This window comes from Odocoileus virginianus, chromosome 33 (genome assembly GCF_023699985.2).
Source record: "Odocoileus virginianus isolate 20LAN1187 ecotype Illinois chromosome 33, Ovbor_1.2, whole genome shotgun sequence".
In the NCBI taxonomy this organism is placed as follows: domain Eukaryota; kingdom Metazoa; phylum Chordata; class Mammalia; order Artiodactyla; family Cervidae; genus Odocoileus; species Odocoileus virginianus.
The window spans coordinates 4,068,074-4,086,796 of NC_069706.1; the positions used below are offsets into that span (position 1 = coordinate 4,068,074).

The 18,723-nt window shown below is 50.7% G+C and overlaps 1 protein-coding gene across 13 annotated transcripts in view; it reads left to right on the forward strand.

Annotated features, from left to right (window-relative positions):
* The first annotated feature begins 2,933 nt into the window (after window positions 1-2,933).
* Window positions 2,934-18,723, forward strand: part of RBFOX1 (RNA binding fox-1 homolog 1) — a 2,345,672-nt gene continuing 2,329,882 nt past the window's right edge. For 3 of the 13 annotated variants that reach the window (XM_070460570.1, XM_070460564.1, XM_070460578.1), the window contains exon 1: window positions 2,938-3,239. In XM_070460570.1, the coding sequence (XP_070316671.1) occupies window positions 3,033-3,239 (207 nt within the window). In that variant the 5' untranslated portion in view covers window positions 2,938-3,032. Of the gene's footprint in view, window positions 3,240-18,723 lie in introns of all 13 variants that reach the window. The other 10 variants (XM_070460573.1, XM_070460577.1, XM_070460565.1 and 7 more) reach the window with 7 other exon arrangements.

Genomic DNA, 18,723 nt, shown 5'->3' on the forward strand with positions numbered 1-18,723 from the left:
AGTCGGTAGTGCCATCCAACCATATCATCCTCTGTTGTCCCCTTCTCCTCCTGCCTTCAATCTTTCCCAGCATCAAGGTCTTTTCTAATGAGTTGGTTCTTTGCATCTGGTGGCCAAAGTATTGGAGCTTCAGCTTCAGCATCACTCCTTCCAGTGAATATTCAGATTGATTTCCTTTAGGATTGACTGGTTTTATCGCTTTGCAGTCCTAGTCACTGTAGCTTGTTTCATTGCTGGTGTAGTCTATATCTGAAAGGCCTCCCAAAGAATTTACAGATCTTTTCTCAGGTGAGACGGTGAAAGCCGTTACCTTAGTTCTGGCCTTTCTCTCACCTTGACCATCAGACCTAGTCAAACTGCCGGGGAGGTGAGTAGTGGTCCTTGGAGGATCTAACCCCACTGGCTTAGTAAACTCATGCACTTTCTTTTGATGTCAGGCCCTGTGACCTTTTGATTGTCCCTGATTTTCCTGCCTAGGTTCAAATACTGCATAAAATAGGGTTGACACGATGACCTTGGGCTGGGCGTGGGGCCTGGGAACTGAAGTCCGGATTTATAGTCAGTACTTTCTTCCTAGACATGTCACACTGTTTTGTGGTTAAGAGCACAGCCCCTAAACTAGACACCCTGGATTTGAGTCCCAGCTTTGCCGCTGTATTAGTAACCACAGGATGGGTTTTGTGACCCACTGTGACCACTGTGAGATGGTGGGGCTAAAATTGTGCTGGTCGTCTGACCTGCATAAACCTTGCTCTGACTCGTGGACTCCAATCCAATGATGGGGTCTCCTGGAATTCATGTCAGATCAGAGTCTGTGTTCAGTGATCCTGGAAAGGTCTGTTTTTGTTCCCCCATGTAGTCACTCTGATAAAAGGCATAGGTCCCTTTGGGGAAGGCTGGGAGAAGGATTAAGAGTATATATTTTTGGCAGTATATCAAGGTCCTTCCTCAAGGGGACCCAGCCTCCTGGAGTCTGTAAACTGGCTCAAGTCTGGGAATTGATTGAGAGGTCATGACTATCTGTTTTTATGATTCAAGTTAGGCTTTTGTTAGGACCTAGAGCTCCTCTGCTTGTATGGCTCAACTAAGAATTCAGTAGACTGCGATCTGTGTCACGTCTAAGATCACCATGCTTGGCTGGCTGCTGCTGCGGTTCTGTGTGAGGCGGGCTGTTCTGACTTCTGCTTTGACTCTGCCAACGACCATTTGCCTTGACGGCTGAGAGCTGCCACTTGGCCTCTGCCATTCTGGGATGCAGGGACCCCCTCTCTGCATCTAGGTTTCCCAGTTCAGTGGCAGCCGTTCCCACTATAGGGTGCCTTCTTTATGCCACAGTCTCCTCCTTTGTATTGGGGATAATAACAGGGTTTTACTTGTGCTGGGGCAGAGGGAAGAGGTGGAAGAGAGGGGAAGGAGCTGAAGCAAGACGGGGAACACGCGGGATGCAGAGACCACTGGGTGGGAGCGGATCCATTTACTTATCTTACAAATGTTTCTTGAGCACCTACTGTGTGCTACGCACCATGAGGGCTTTCTAAGGATAAAATCATGAACAAGGCAGAGGCAGCATCTGCCTGCAGGAGCTTAGTGGCAGAAAAAATTAACAAGCAAGTGTAACATGGTCTCAGCTCTTGGTTGGGGAAGCTCAGGACACATCGGAGCCTGGCGCTCATTCAGCCTGTTCTGGATGCTGGGTATGACACTTAAATGTCTGGAATATACCTCCTGGCTCAACTCAGCATGCAGCTGAGGAGGGAGCCCCACACTGGTGCTAAGGGAACATCGGGGGCCCACTCAGATTTATCAGCACATCACTCCAAAATGTCTCTTCATGTCTCCTCCCTTTGTCCATCTGCACTGCTGCTGGGCTCAGCCCCCTAGTGGTCCTCTGTCCAGCCCTGCCCTGCATGCCTGGTCCCCGGCAACCTCTCCACCCACCACCCTGTGCTCCCCTCGCCCACCCTGCTGCGGCCCCACAGGCTTCTTGCTGCCTCCCTCCCAGCCCCTGGGCTTTCACATGTGCTGATCGCTCTGCCTGGACACCCTTCACCTGGCTGAGAACTACTCATCTTGTTCACCTCCATTCAGCGTTCACTTCCTCTGCCCCTTGACCAGCCCCAGACCTTCTGAGGTGTTGCTGTTTTAGGCTCCTCTCTCCCCAGCATCCTGCGATGCAGGAGACCCAGGTTTGATCCCTGGGTCGGGAAGATCCCCTGGAGAAGGGAATGGCTACCCACTCTGGTATTCTTGCCTGGAGAATCCCATGGACAGAGGAACCTGAGGGGCAGGCTATAGTCCATGGGGTTGCAAAGAGTTGGAGACGACTGAGCGACTAACACACTCCTCAGCATGTCTCTTTGCAGTCCTTTGGCAATGTCAGTCAGTCACCACCTCCCCCCACCCCCCTTGCACTGGGCTCCACCAGGGCAGAGAGGATGCCTGCCATGGTCACTGCTGTAAACCATCCCTCCCCCCCTGCCCCCACCCCCACCATCCATGCCTGGTTCATAGTGAGGCTCAATAAACACCCTTGATAAGTAAGCACAGCTTTGAAATATGGTGCCTCTGCCTTAAGCGCATCGTTTTCCAGGCTGAATTCTCCTGTCATTTTGAGCAGCCCCGGTTTTCCGGTCATCTCCAAAACGTTCAAGATGCACAACAGTACCAAGGCTCAGGGCGCTGGAGAAGTGGACGTCTATTTGTCCCTTCTCCCTTCCCTTCCTTGGGCAGGGAGACCGTCCGTGTGGGCGAACTGGGCCGGGGGTGGGCAGGATTTTTCTGAGCGGGCCTGGCCCCGGGGCAGGTGAGACCCGCGCAGGCCTCGTCCACGCGTGCCCGCTGTGCCCGCGAGCAGCCAGCAGGGGGCGGCAGAGAGACAGGAGTGGTCCGCGGAGGAGCCCAGCTCCGAGCCCAGCCGCGCGAACCCACCGAGCCCGCGCTCAGAAGCCCGGTCTCCCACCGACAGGCCGCTCGGCTCGGAAGGCTGCTGGGTCCTTCCTCTCTCTCAAGTGCAGGCAGAGCCCCCCGGAGCCATGGCCAGCCCTTCCAGCAGCCCCGAGGACGCGGGCAAGCTCAGAGGCAGGGATGGCCGGCAGAGGCGGGAGGCGGAGGACGCCCCTCCGGAGGAGAAGAGGTTGAGGCTGGGGCTGGAAGGAGGACGCGCCGCGAGGGAGGAAGAAGACGCGCCGCGTCTGGGCAGGGAAGAGACCGGTACCCAGACAGGTGTCGAGGACGGAGGCGTAAGTGAGCGGGGGCGCAGGAGGGACGGGGTGGGGGCTGGGGGGCAGGGTTGCTCCCCGTCGGCGGTCAGCTGCAAGTTGGTAATTGGGCAGCAACTCCTGCGTGCGGGCGCGGTGTGGTAGCTTGTGGGGACCTCCTGAGAAACTAGATGCCCCGTTGTTGGTGGCAACTCCCTTCTTGTTTATGTAGGATCGACTTGCCGATTCTGCCACGTCGTCGTCGCCGCTGGCTGGGACACCCGTGGGCTCTGGGGTTGTTCGAAAAGGGAGGGGCCGCTCTGTGTCCTGGGGGCGCCCAGAAGGGAAAGGAGATGGGGTGGGGAGCGGGGAGGGGTTTACTCTGAGGAGCCCGCACTCTGCACAGCCTCATCCTGGGCAGAGCGGTTTGAGGCGTCTCTCTGGGACTTTTTGCTGGTCGCCCTCCCCCTGGTAAGGGGCTTGGGTGGGAAGTACGGGGCACAGGCTCTGAAAACCATGCCCGGTCAGCGCGTGCACGGGCGGCAGCTCACCAAGCCCCCCTGCCTGCCCCCCCCCTCCCATCTTCCTGTCACCGCTCTCCAGGCTGGCTGGGCAGGGAGAGTTGAGAGAGGACGCAGGTGAAGGCTTCCCACTCTGGAGTCACTCTTCTCGGCCCATCTCTCCAGAGAAGGACAGTGAAGCAAAGTTCTGTGCATCCCCTGGGGGTGCCGCCTGGCTCTGGTACCCGCCGGCTGAGGGTACGTTTGGGGTGGTTTGTTGCATATGTACGTGGTTATGTGAGTATGTGGGACAGAGTTCCATGGCCAGCTTGACCCCCTCCCTGGCCCCTGCTTTTTGCTTCCTCTCCTGAATCTTCCAGTTGTGGTCCGGCGGACCTCACATTTGGGGGGTCATAGATGTCTGGAGGACAAATGAGGGCTGGCTGGATGGCTGTCCTTTTGGCGAGGGCCGCCACCTTGAGAGTTTTGAATTGATAATGGGTTTGACCTTTTTTGTTTCTTCTAACCATTTGCTCAGCCGAGCTCACCTTAAAAATTTGATTGGTGACTAGTGAGCCCCACAAGGAAGAGGTCCCCTTGTTTCTCCCAAATCCTTGCTGGCATCAGCTGCCTGCTTCCCCTTCACTGGGCCGCGTCAAAGCCTGGAGGACTCAGGGAGGGGGCTGCGCTCAGGTGTTGCTCCCAAGCCCTTGCCTCCCGTGGCTGTGATTGAGTTCAGATCGTGGGCCACCTGGACACCAGAACCAGGTGAATTTCTCTCTGCGATGCCAGAAGGATGATATTTGGGGAAGGTTTTCCAGGACACATCATGAAAAGGGATGTGTTGCAGTGTGATGAGAAGAGAGGTCCTGGGTCTGAGATGTGATGATGGGGCCGTGCAGTGCTGTGAAACTTCCACTGTCAGAAGCCCTTCCCTGCCCCATCACCTCCCTCTTTCATATGGAACTTTGCCCAAAACCAGGACCCCAGAATGGAGTGACCAGGTGCAGTGGGCTGCTTAGGAGTGTGGGTTTGGATCCTGGTTATGGCTCTACTTAGCTGAGTGACTGGGGGCAAGTTGCTTAACCTCTCTGAGCCTTAATGGTCTCCGTGGTGCAAAGCATATGTCAACAGGCCCTGTTCCATGGGATCCCCGGATCTCCTGGGCACAGTGGCCCCCTCATAAAGATGGTCTTGGTTTTCAAGTCTAAAGGTTGGCCAAAGTCCAGGCTGCCCAGAATGCCCACCAGATAGGTTTCTCCTTTTCCATGTCTATAAGAACATTCTTGTTAAAGAACCTGGAAGCAGTTTCAGGCTGGTGCCAGGAGCAGCAGCTATTTCTTTAAGGAAGAGAACCATTTCTTCACTTATAGACCATGTCCAAATGGATCAAGAAAAACAGAATGCTTTTTCATGAGATTTTGTCTGTGTAGCCCATTAGCTTGGCCAAAATGTCAAAAACATCCTTTTTCTTTGATAGCAGATTATTTTTGGATGCAGATCATTTGGGCTTTTCTCTGCAGAAGCTGCACGGGCAACACCTCCCTGTCCGTGTTGTATCTAGATGTTTTTGAGGATAAAATACCCTTTCCCATCACTGTATCTGATGTCCTGGATGGCTGAGGTTTATATGTGACTGGCTGTCGCTCAGAGGGGCTCCTGGACTCGGCCCCTGTCTTTAAGGAGGGGGTTGCATCCTCTGCTGGTTTGCTAGGGGATGCTTTTAGGAGCTAAACTGGAGCCCCAGGAGGCCTCTCAGCACCCAGGTCCTGCTGGACGTGTGGTGGAAGGAAGGTATGTGACTCGTGAGGGCTGACCCCCCCACCAGGGATCAGAAGTTTTACAGACTCCTTTTGCCCCCTCCAGGACCAGTGATGCTGAGGAGATATTGAAGAACTGGTCCCCCTAGAGCCTTTATTGATTCTCTTCTCTCTCTCTCTTTTTATTACTTATAGAATTTTATAGAAAGAACATATCCAAGTATCATTCTATTGGTGATGACAATTGAACTATTGATTCCTTTAGAGTGACCCCAGGGTGACTCTGACCTATAGTTCTCCCTGGAAGGAGAGAAAAGTCTTTCCTATGTAATTGGTTATCAACCCCAGGTGTTTGTTCAGCTTTTCCCACGATCAGGCAGCTTGGCATAGATTTCTGGGTTGTTGCTGGGCAGAGTTGAGCTTTCAAGAGTAATAACTCATCGGATTCCCTGAAGTTCCCTGATGGACTCTTTGCTCCAGAGTCCCTGGGGTTGGGACTTCCCTGGTGGTGCAGTGGTTGGGACTTCATTTTTCTAATGCGGAGGGTTTGAGTTTGATCCCTGGTAGGGGAACTGGGATCCCACATACTGCGTGTCATGACTAAAAAAAAGTGTCTCTGGGGTTGTTGTCAGCATGAGGCTCCTTGTAGGGGTGAATCCAGACTGTAGATATTTCCCCTTCTTTCTGGTGAGGGTCTGCACCTGGGTATCTCAACCTTGGTGCTGTGCTGTTGACATTTGGAGTCAGATTATTCTGTTATGGGAGGTGGCGCTATGTATTACTGGGCTGCTTGGCAGCATCCCTGGCCTCTACCCACAGAGGCCAGTATCACTGATACCCTATCCCCAGATGTGACAACCCAGGAAGAGGTGGGCAAAGTCACCTTGGCTGAGAGGCACAAGTCTACACTTGCAAAAAATATTGCAGGGTGTGGTAGTTGGGTTTGGGTCCCTGCTATACCACTTATGAGCTCTGTGTCCTTGATAAATTTATGCGATCTCCAGGGGCCTCAGTTTCCTTATCTATAAAATGGGAATAACCTCAATGGTGGGTTGGGTATGCTTTTGTTGAAACAACAAGTTAGTAAATAGAAAATGCTTGGCATAGCATTTAGACATGGAAAAAGCACAAAACAAACGGTCGTCTCCATTCTAAGTTATTTGAGTGAGTCAGACTCCATCCCCATCTCCTTAACCACTGGTGATGTATAAAGCAGGATGTGTGTGTGCGTTAAATCGCTTCAGTCGTGTCTGACTCTTTGTGACTCTATAATAATGGAGTGGGTTGCCATGCCTTCCTCCAGGGAATCTTCCCGACACGGGGATTGAACCCATGTCTCTTTTGTCTCCTGCATTGGCAGATGGGTTCTTTACCACTAGCACCACTTGGAAAGACCTGTAATTGGGAGTGGAAACCATTTACCTGAACCTTGGATTGGGTTCAGGTAGCATCTCATCGGGTTTCCCCAATTTCCTTCTTGGTTCTCGGGGTCCAGGATCCAAGGGAGGCAGGGCTGTGGGCAGGCAGAGCAGGTGGCAGTAAGGGTTTACGCCCACAGCGGATAGTTCCAGAGCCAGCTGCTGAAGCAGGGCATTTGGACCAACATCTGGGTTTCAGGATTCTCGTCTGAGCACAGCTGGACTCCGCAGGGTGGAAGCTCTCTCTGCCGAGACATAGATATTTCCCTGGCAACGATCTCTCAAGCTGACATGAAGACATGGCCACCCACTGGAGCGCGGTGTGTCTGCCTCAGCTCTTCTGCAGTCTGCGAGGCACGTGTCTGCGGAGTGCTGTGCTGGAGTGGGAAATGGCAGGAGGTCTCCTCATCCTCCAGGGGCCAAGAGTGGGGTGCAAGATGGTGGAGGGTCCTGGGGGACATTCCTTGGGGGACATTCCTTTCAGCTGGACAGAGCAGCACATACTGGATGGTTCAGACCCCTCACCGTGTGGGGAGGTGGATGACTCTGTGCCTGGAGTAGTTTGAGGGTGAGCTGCATTGCCCTTGGCCTTAATCATTTCAGAAAGATTTAACCCCAGTCCTGACAAACTGGAGCTCGATTTGGGATTCTCAGGGGAAATTCAGACTGTGGGCCAGGGTCCTCCTGATTTAAAAAATTTCATCAAGATGGCCATCATTCCATTGTGTCCTCTGGAACATGACTTGGGAGCTCAGGGAATAGGAGAGAGACCAGTTTGGGCACTGGGACAGGAGTCTCTGCTTTACTGGTGGCCTGGACGATGGTGGAGTTGTGTGCCTGGATCGAGGACCTTGAGTTGTGTACCTTAGGAGATACGTTTCAGAGGACTTAAGGATCTTTTGGGTAATGGGAATGAGCAAGATGCAGTGTCAAGTCAACTTCCAGAAAAACAGGGAAGACCCTGGATCTGATTCTAGGCTCTGGCTGATGTTCTGAGACCCAGGTGGCAACATCTCACGAACAGATGGGTCGGGGATGGAGATTCAGACTTGAAGGTCATCAGTGTCGATGGCAGTTGAGGCGAAGAGGGTACCCGAGATTGACTGGGAAGAGAGGAGTGGCGAGAGAAGAGGCTTTAGTGGAAGCCCGGGAAATCTGAATGGTGAGAGGAGAAGGGCCAGAGGACCAGCAGGCGGAGGACGGGTGGCTCCACAGACAGACGAGGGAGAACAACAAGGGTCATTTATGTTGAAAAGAGCCCACCGGACTTAATATGCTTGTTGGCTCTTGCTGGAATTTTAATGGAGGCCAACTGGGGTGGGGGTGCAAAGACTCACCCTACGTCTAGACACCTCAGCACCCAGCCAGGGTGTGTGCGATGAAACACAGAATGCTCCACGGCCTTGACACTCTTGGAAAACGTTTGTGTTTGTGTGTGACTCCAAAGCCTTGGTGCTCTTAAAACACTGAGCTGTCACTTTTCGATGCTCTGTTGGAAAAGGACCCAGCCTTGGTGGAGAGCCTTGCCCTGGTGTGTTCCTTGGCACAAGAGGGTAAGCATTGGGAGCCCTCACCTGCACTGGGGGCCACTTGCTTTCTCATCCCTTCTTCAAGTATTTGAGCAGCTCCTGCATACCAGGTGCCAGCCTGGGTGCTGGTCTGCAGGATGGATCAGTCTTTGTTCTTCTGGAGACCTTACTCTAGCAGAGGAGACAGACCCTGGTCCATGGGCCTAAGCTGCCCTCCCTACCTGTGTTTGTCAATAAAGTTTTATTGACACACAGCCACACCCATTCACATGCATATTGTCTGTGGCTCCTTTCTTGCTAGAATGGGAGAGTTGAATAGTTGGGGCAGAGGCTGTATGGCTCACAAAGCTGAAAATATTTATGCTGAGAATCTTAGGTGAAGGGTTTTGCGCCCCAGTGGTGTCCTATGGAGGCATGAGTACAGCTGCTCTTGAAATACTTGCAGTTCCTGGCTGGGTTAGTGACGAGGGCTCACCTTGTGGGACTCCAGAGGGAGAGGGACTCAGCTCCCCTACTCTCACCTTTCTGGGTCTCTGGTGTCAGGGTGAGGACTGGGGGTTTGAGTGGGCTTTCCTCATCCCTGTGGCTGGATACCCAGCTAGCACTGTCTGACATTTGGGTGGGGGTGAGAAAGGAGGGAGGGAACAGAGACTTCGCAGCCCTCTCCTGAGCGTCCCTCTAAGACGGGTCCCCAGCGAGTGTTTGGGGCCTCCCTTTCACAGCTGCCAGAGTCCGCTGAGATAGTCTTGTTGGTGCTATGACTCTGGGGTACAGAGTCTCCAAATAACTGAGAGAAAGGAAAGATTTTTTTTTTTCTTTTTTTGCAAGCACAAGAACTCGGGTTATTGAAATTAACATTTACCCCCAAGTTTTTTAATGTCTGGGCATGCATATTTAAGCGTCTGCCTCAAAATCTCTCGCTAATAAGCAGATGGTACATTTAATTCCATTTTTTTTTTCTTCTTTGAGAACACATGGCTTCCTGCACTGCTTTCCTTGCAGGCAACTGCATGTGGAGGCGACAGTACTTCTGACCAGCAGCACAGATCCCCCGAGAGGCCAACAAGAGCCCTGCCCGGAGGAGGAGCTGGCCTTTTCCCTTATCATCTCCAGTGGGAAAGTTGTCAGGTTACTCACAAGTCCACAAGGCTCCTGCCTTTGCTTCTCCGGAGAGTCTCTGCCACAGCTGACCCCTAGACCTCACTGCCTTGGAGCCAGTGTCCCAGGCAGGGTGTGGTCAGAGGGGGAGAGTGTGTGTGTGCATGCTAAGTCCCTTTGGTTGTGACTAAATGGACCCCATGGACTGTAGGGCCTCCTCTGTCCATGAGGTTCTCCAGGCAAGAATACTGGAGTGGATTGCCATGCCCTCCTTCCAGGGATCTTCCTGACTCAGGGATTGAACTCGCGTCTGTTAGGTTTTTTGCATTAGCGGGCAGGTACTTTACCACTAGCGCCGGCAGAGGGTGAGGGGACTTGGGCAGACCTTGTGGGGAGGAACTCCAGACAGAGGGTAGAGGCAGATAGACAGACAGGAGAGCCCACGTGCCCAAGCACGGACCTTGAGGTCACCAGGGAGAAAGCGTGGATTTCCGAAAGCAGAGAGCAGAGCAGACGCCGCCAGTGTGCTCCACGTGTGTCTGGGTTTTGTGAATCCTGCGCGCCTCCTCTCCCTGTGTTCCAGGATGTCATAGAAACAGGCTTTCAGGGGTTCCATGCAGCTCTGGGTTCCGAAGACCTTTGGGGGTTGAAGGGGGTGCCCAGTGGGTTTCCTTGGCTCTGTGGGCCCCTCCTGCCGGGCCCCTCCACCCCTGACTGTGTGCGGACGTGCCTTGCCTTGCCTGTCAGACCTCCTGTGGGGAGAAACCCAGGCAGGGCTTGTGTCTGCTCTGGGGCTGGTGTCCTGTGTCTCTGCATAAGTAAGACTTTGTGACTTGGAAACATGTTGGCTTAAAGTGGAAGGTGTGTGATGCCTGGGAGGGAAAATCTACTGCCCTTTTCATTTTTCTTTTTGATTCCATGTTCTGTGTTGTCCTGGTGGAGTTGTAAGCCCTGGCCTCTAGGAATCGGGCTGGATGAAAGCATCTACATGGTATGAGTATAATTCCTTGGTCTTTGTTCTGCTTATTAGCAATAATATTATTTATTATTATTTGCTCATGTAAAGAATTTTGGCTACATAAGTATATATAAAACAAACAGCAAGCAACTCTTTTGCCTGCCTCTCTTCAATCTTGGCTCTTGGAGGTGACACCAGGAGTGGGGGGTTGACATATACCCTTCCACATCTTTGTCTGTGTATTCAGGCACATATAGTTACACATATATAGTTTAATTTTAATCTTTTAAAAATGCAAATAGGATCAGTTCAGTTCAGTTGCTCAGTTGTGTCCAACTCTTTGCGACCCCATGAATCACAGCATGCCAGGCCTCCCTGTCCATCACCAACTCCCGGAGTCCACCCAAACCCATGTCCATTGAGTCAGTGATGCCATCCAACCATCTCATTCTCTCTTGTCCCCTTCTCCTCCTGCCCTCAATCTTTCCCAGCATTAGGATCTTTTCCAATGAGTCAACTCTTCGCATGAGGTGGCCAAAGTATTGGAGTTTCAGCTACAGCATCAGTCCTTCCAATGAACACCCAGGACTGATATCCTTTAGGATGGACTGGTTGGATCTCCTTGCAGTCCAAGGGACTCTCAAGAGTCTTCTCCAACACCACAGTTCAAAAGCATCCATTCTTCTGCACTCAGCTTTCTTTATAGTCCAACTCTCACATCCATACATGACCACTGCAAAAACCATAGCCTTGACTAGATGGACCTTTGTTGGCAAAGTAATGTCTCTGCTTTTTAATATGCTGTCTAGGTTGGTCATAACTTTCCTTCTAAAGAGTAACCATCTTTTAATTTCATGGCTGCAGTCACCATCTGCAGTGATTTTGGAGCCCAGAAAAATAAATTCAGCCACTGTTTCCCCATCTATTTGCCGTGATAATGCTCCATTTAATGTCTAGAAAAGCTTCCTTTTCACTCAGTGATGTGTCTTTGGCATCATCTCATGGGGGAACCTGGGCTCCACCTCACTCATAAGGCAGTTATTCTGCTGTGTGGATGCTGCTGGCTGACCCTAGACTGGATGGGTTGTTGAATGGTTCCTTCTTCCTCCCTGTTGCACATGGCGTTGTGATGAGTATCCTGGCGCACACTGCTTGGTGTTCTGTGCCTGTGCTTCTCCAAGATGTTCCCAAGGGCATATAACCAGGGCAGAGGGGCATCGGTGCTACTGTGCATCCTGGGTCTTTGCATCCTGCGTAAGTATCTTCTCGCCCCCCTCAGCACCCTAAGGCTCACAGGTCCCATCTTCAGTGGGGGTCATCCTCTGAAGCCTGAGGGGCACTGGTGAGATGGCATTGCCCACCTCACTTCTGTTAGGGCCGGTCTACACCCTGCCACCCCTGGGGGCCCAGCTGTCCCTCCAGCCCCTCCTGGCAGGACCCTGGCTTCTGACTGGCAGGTGGGAAAGTTTACTTTCCTGAACATTCTTGGTTATGTTATTGCAAATTCCAAGGTTGGCTTTCGCTTCCTCCAGGCCTTGCTGCTTCCCCCCATGTGTCCTTGAGCAAGCCGTTTCAGCTCTCTTGGTCAGGTCCCTCAAAGGTAAAACGGGGATCATAGAACAATGGCAGCTGCCTCCTTGGCTGCTGGGAGGATTCAAGGGAATGACCACCACTTCTGTACACTTGACTTGTTGTGCATGTTCAGCCAGTGCCAGGCAGGTCATCGCTGAGTTTTCGGCACGCTGGGCTGTGATGTCACAGGGGGTATGTCTGTGGTGTCGAGTCCGATGCCAGGCCCTCAGTAGCTGCTCAGTAAACTCTCAGTGCGCGATTGGTGGGGGCAGAGATTGGGGTGCAGGCAGCAGGTACAGACAAAAAAATGGGCTCATCAGTGGATCCCCAGCTTGTAGGTTCCCTGATGAACCCCCGGTCTCTCAGCCCCTTGCTGTGTTTGCCAAGGCCCACAGAGCTCTGCTGTGTATTCCCCACTGGAGTCCAGGCAGGTGCAGGTCAGGGACTGTCTTCTGCCTCAGGGCATCTCCCAGGGTAGCTTGGTCCTGGATTCCAGGTGACCCCAAGGTGGGACTCTGGTGCTTCTGAGCCCAGACACAGAAGACAGGGAAGTGTAGGGGGTAAGTACCCACAATTTGACCTTTGAATTCCCCTTTGCCTTGGACCCTGTGAGGCACATGGGCTTGTATGTGTGCATGTACATGTGTGTGCTCACATGTCGGTGTTCTTGTGTGTGTGTGACCTTCTCTGTGAGGACCCAAGTCTTGGGTTGTTTATTCAGGACTATGGTTGCCAGATTAAGTGCAGGAGGTCTAGTTAAGCTTGACTTTCAAATTAACAGGTTTTTTTTTTTTTAAGAATAAGTATGTCCCGAAGCAATATTTGGGATATACTTACTCCAAAGTATTATTTGTTGTTTATCTGAAATTCAAGTGTGAATGGTGTCCTGTCCTTCCACTTGCTACGTCTGGCAGTGCTCTGTGGGGTGTGGGTATGTGTTGGTATGTGTCCACAGGAGGGCCTGGGTGCAGGCACGAGGTTGGGGAGGAATTGGGAAGATTCTCCAGGGCTGCTTAGTGGCCCGGAGTCTGTGGGGTTGGATGCTGTGGTCCCCGGGCCTGGGCGGTGCTCCCCAGCACCTGCCCCCTCACCCCGCACCTCTGTTGGTTCCCTCCCATTCCTCTCCAAACACAGGGCAAGAACTGCCCCATCCACCCTTGTCTGCAGCACAGCCGCTCAGCCAGACGAGATGCAAACAGTGTGCCAGATGGTTGCAAAGCCTCCCCAGCTCCCTCCACAAGGGGCCTGCAGATGAAACGGAAGCCTTGTCTGCCCTGCACCGCCTTCCAGAAAACCTGCGCCGACAGACACTCCTCCTGGAAATTAAACCACCCCGTGTTTTGCCAAACAAATGAAGCCCTTCATTGCCACCATAAACTTGTTCACAGGCACGGGCTGGGCTGATTGATCCACCAGTGCGCCTAATTCATCAGCTCTCTCACCAGGAGGGGCGAGAGGCTCTTCTCTCAGGTCCCAGTGATGAGCTGACTAGTTTCCATCTGAAAGACTGTAGAAACTGACCACAGCTTTGGAAGAAAGCTGCCTCTTCCCCCTAGGCAGGTTCCTCGTGGTTCCTGATATTTGACTGTGATCAGAGGGTGCATTTGCATCCAGCTGGCTGGGAGGGCTGTCAAGGAGGACAGCCTCTGAGGGCCTCTGAGTCCACTGCATCCCTTCGTGGGAAAATCCAGGAAGGAACCTTGTTCTGTGTTAACTGCTTAATCTTTTCACTGAACTTGTTATGGACAAGGCCTCTGTCTCCTTGCAGCTCCTCTGTGGGGCAGGCGCTATGATTGTCTGCATGCCCACTTGCTCTCTCTAGTCTCTTTAAAGCTCCTGAACCCATGCTGTGCTCTTTTCTGCCACAGGGCCTTTGCATATCCCGGGCATATGCTGCCTCTGCCTGGGAAAGTTCTTTCAGCCTCCCCACTTCACCAGGTAAACATCTCATCTGTTAACTGAGTCACCACTGCCTCAGGGAAGCCTGGCCCCCTGTTTCCTGTTCTTATAGCACCAGCTGTCTCTCTGTTTAGGTCTGGGCCCAGCTAGATACACCTCTTTCTTTTGGCATGATGCTGTGATGCACATTCTAAGGTCACCATGAGGGCAGGGGCCATGCTGTCTTTCCACTGTATCTCTAAGATCACCATGAGGGCAGGGGCCACGCTGTCTTTCCACTGTATCTCTGGTGTTTAGCGTATGCTCTCCTGATTGGGTGCGCACTATTCACCCCGTAACTGTGATAGCTCTCCAACAGCAGAAATGGGAGAGAATATGTAGGGCTTGTGTTACCAGAACCCCAGGGGTCCTCTGGAAGATGATGTTGGAACATATCTGCCAATGGACCTCCTTATTGTGTGGCATAGAATGCCCCATCTTTCTGACTTATCCTTAGCAAAGGCCTTCATATTTGAAGCATAGTTGTTGGTGTGGGAGGATGGAATCTATATCATATTTAGATCTTGTGGTCTGCCATGACCCCCTGATCTTCTTTAGCTTCAGTTACGCAAAATCCATGGTCTTTCCCTTGGTAGATGTTCAGTTTGTTTTTCCCTCTTCAGCTTTGCTTAGAACTTGATCCCATAAGTGAGGCCTGCCCCCTTATCCCCATCACTTACCCAGGATGACTTGGTTTTGTCAACAACTACTCCAGCCTTTGGTGAAGCCCAGACTGAGGGAAAGCATTAAAATAGAGGATGTGTAAAGAAGGTGAAGCTACCTGTTGGGTGGGCAGGCACTAGGGTTAATCCAAAGGCTGGAAGAAGGACTGACTTGGAGGACTGAGTGAGTCTCAGGGCTGAGGGTCAGGTCCAAGTGGACAGAAGGGTCTGAGTTTCCTCAGGTGAACTTCAAGTATTTAATAAACCTTCCTTCTCCTCATGGTTGGGGAATAATTGATGAGGCTGTTGCCGAGAAGCCAATTCTGACTCCATGTTGGAATTGTTTGACTTGTTTTTGTTAGTGTAATCATACCGAGGGGCTTACCTCAGAGAATCCTGCCCCTCTGCGTGACTGTTAAACTAAAGTGCCTTTGTTCAGAACCCTGTCCACCTGTAGACAGCAGGAAGGAAGAAATTAACACATCCCCTGCCTGAGGCTTGCGCTTCTAGGAGATATTTGCAAGATTAATGGCCTTTTTACTTTGCTTCCTCACCTCCCCTCATCTCTAATCTATAAAAGAACTTGGCATCTAGAGACCCCGATAAGGTGTTTATTTTGAGGCGCTAGCCTGCCATCTTCTTGGTCAGCTGGCTTTCCAAATAGTCATTTTCCTTGCCTCAGCACCTCATCTCTCGGATTCATTGGCTTGTGCGGTGAGCTGGGTGAGCTTGGGCTGGGTAATAAGGCTGCTAAATTTGATGAGGATCCTTTGGTGGAATTTACCTGGAATGCCATCAGCGAGACTCACCAAGGCATTGATTATTGATTCCCCAACTGTTACCAATTCATCAGGCTTCAGTTATAACCATAATTTGTATTAATTATCAGTGTGAGATTTTACTTTCCTAGTCAATAAAAGGGGTTTTCAGAGAGCAGAGTTGAGTGATCCAGCCCTTTTGACTCCTCTGCCAAAAGTCCACCAGATCTAGGAGTCACTCGGTGGTGAGGGGGCTGGCAGTGATGGTGGGCTTCACCTGTCATCACAGCCCATGTCTGGCATCAGGAAAGCCCGTGCCTCAGTCTCCGTTTGGGAATTGAGGTTAGGAATATCAAGCCTGCTTCCCTTTCAGGACTGTTAGGAGGATAAGATGAGATGGTAAGTGGGGGATCTTTGAAAATGAAAACATTCTATTTGAATGCAAAGTGTTCTGTGACTGATATTTTCTATCCTGTGGAATCATCGTTGACCCTGAAGCTGTCTATTCAAAAACTGAATGGAGTTAACCCTTTCTCCCTGTCTCCACTGGTGGAGGGAATCTGTCAAAAGACTGTGGTTGCTGTTTTTATGGGTGGGGAAAACTAAGGAAGGTGCAGAAGAGGGACTAGGACCCCGGACTCCTGAGTCTGTCTGTGTAAGAGCTTAAGCGAGGGAACTGCTTCATATTCTTGATACAGGGTTGCTCTGTAAGAAATAGCCCTCATCTGATATTCAAAGTGGGACCTGAGACAGTTTCTAAAAACAAAAGTGACTGTTGGGTGTGTTCAGTCAGTCTGTAACTGGGACACCTCTGGGACGAAGCAAGTGGAAATAGGCTTGGAGTGAGATGGATTTGGGTTTGAACCCAGGTTTGGACAGCTACAGCTGGGAGAGAGAACTCAGACAGATTGTTTAACATCTCGGGCCCCAGTGACCTTGGAAAATAGGTTGCATTGTATTAAAACTTGCAGGGAGACTCCCACTGGGCTCCTGTAGGCAGAGGGCTGACCAGCAGGGCAGGGTTTGAGTCTCGCAGGTGCCCGGCTCTGATCCATAACACCCAGTCATTCCCACAGATGCTTCCCTTGCAGGGTTTCCTGAGTATCAGGGATCATGCACTCAGGTTGCTAACACTGTGTTCTGCACAGAAATCAACATTTGTGGGTTTATATTAGTGCCTTCTTTGGTGTTCTCCATAGTTCCACATTTCTCAGCCCTGAGGAACATCAAAATCATGCGGGGGAGGATGTTTATTACATATACCAATTCCTGGAGCTCATGCCCAGAGTTTCTGAAGCTTAGAGGCTCAGCCAGGATCTCTGGTTACAAAAGCTCCCAGGTGTCTCCTGGGTAGGCCTGGCTGTGCCTCAGGGACCCAGTTTGGGAACTAGTCCTTGGTGCTGCTTTGTATAAATGTCAAGGTGGACTTTTCTGCTGCATCTTGTCTTATCCTCACTTGAGTTCAAGCTTGTTTCTTCCCCCTGGACTGGAAGCTCTTTGATGTCAGGGTTTTCTCTCACATTTGCATCAGTGAACAAACATTTCCATAGGTGCTCAGAGCAGCAGGATTGCTTGCTGAATGGGGTCAGGCTCTAGGGAGGCTTGTGTGTGTGTCTGTGTGTGATGTGAATCTTTGTTAAAAGAACCTTTCTGTCTTGCACCTGCATTTTCTGTGAGTCAGTGTGATTTACTCTAATGGAAGCCAGTGCAGCTTAAGCAAGGCTTTGCCCTGAAATGCAGTGAGGTTGTGGATGGGCAGAGCTGCCTAAAGCACCTCCTGGGAAATGTTTCATTGTCATCCTCACTAATTGAACTCAAAATTTCACTTCCATTTCACCCCACCATGAGAGCTGTGTTGATTTCTCCTTCAGAGTGGGTACTATCAGGTCTCTTGTACAAATGTATGTGAGTAACTGGGATTGGGTTTGAGGATGGATGCCCTTTATTTATGATTAAAAAAACATGGAATACAAAGCTGGAGAAAGAGGTGTCATCTTTAGTTACTGCTGTGTGTGAGGTGGGACTTGGCATCCAAAAGAGGAACCTTGTCTACAATCCTCAACCTTGATCAAACCGTTTCTGAATTCCTCACACACACAATCAGTATCATAATTGGTATGGATTACATAATATTTCAGTTGCCTCCTATGCTGGACAGGAGGGCTTCCCTGGTGGTTCAGATGGTAAAGAATCCACCTGCAACGTGGAAGACCTGGGTTCCATCCCTGGATTGGAAAGATCCCCTGGAGAAGGGAATGGCAACCCACTCCTTTTTTTTTTTAGAACTTTAAAAATATGTTTATTATCCATATTTTTTTCTGCTTTTTAAAAAAATTATTTATTTTTAAATTGAAGGATAATTGCTTTACAGAGTTTTGTTGGAGAGTTCCATGGACAGAGGAGCCTTATGGGCCACAGCCCATGGGGTTGCAAAGAGTCAGACATGACTGACTAACACACACACAAGCTGGGCAGGAAAAAACTGTAGAAAAAACTTCTTGAGGGTTCTTCCCTTTGTATCAGCGCTTCTCAGAATGATGCCCTTAGAACACCTGTGAGGGACTCATTTGAGCTGGTTTCTAGGTCTACAGTTTACAAGGTCCCACCTTTTTGAATCAGAATCTCTGATGCTGGGACCACAGCATCAGTGGATAACTCAGGAAGTTTATAATCAAGTAGGGAGATTAGATGAGTATATGAATAAGTGCAACATAGACTAGACTTAAAAAATACTTTGATTGTTTAATTTTTAAATTTTTATTCATTAAACAAAAATTTTTGGCCATGCCACGCAGCATGGAGGATATTAGTTCCCCAACCAAGAACTGAACCTGTGCGCCCTGCAGTGGAAGCATGGAGTCTTCACCACTGGATCACGAGGGAAGGCCCTTCTTTGATTATTTCTAACAAAATAGGTGCTTAAAAAAATTCAAGGAATACAGAAAAGAACAGGAAAGAAAAAGATCATCTCAAATCTTACCACCCCAGGAAATAAACCTCCTTCCTATAAAGTGAACATCATCCCAGACTCAGCCTGTGTTCAGATGGAAGGATGGGTGGAGAGAGATGGACAGACACTTCTAATCAGACACAATGGGATTTTTTTTTTTAAGAAAATACTACATTGAATGGTGCATGAATATATGAAAAATAAACTGAAGTAAAACTGAGGAACCTGGAGATGAGGGTAGGGTCCAGGCTGATGAGGAAGGCAAAGCAAGAAAGGGGTGGTGAGGTTGTGAAGAGTGAATTCAGAAGAGAGAAGGTGAGGGAGGGGGAGGCAGACGGGAGAATGTAGTTACAGTGGGAATTTTAGATCTTGAGACCAAATGG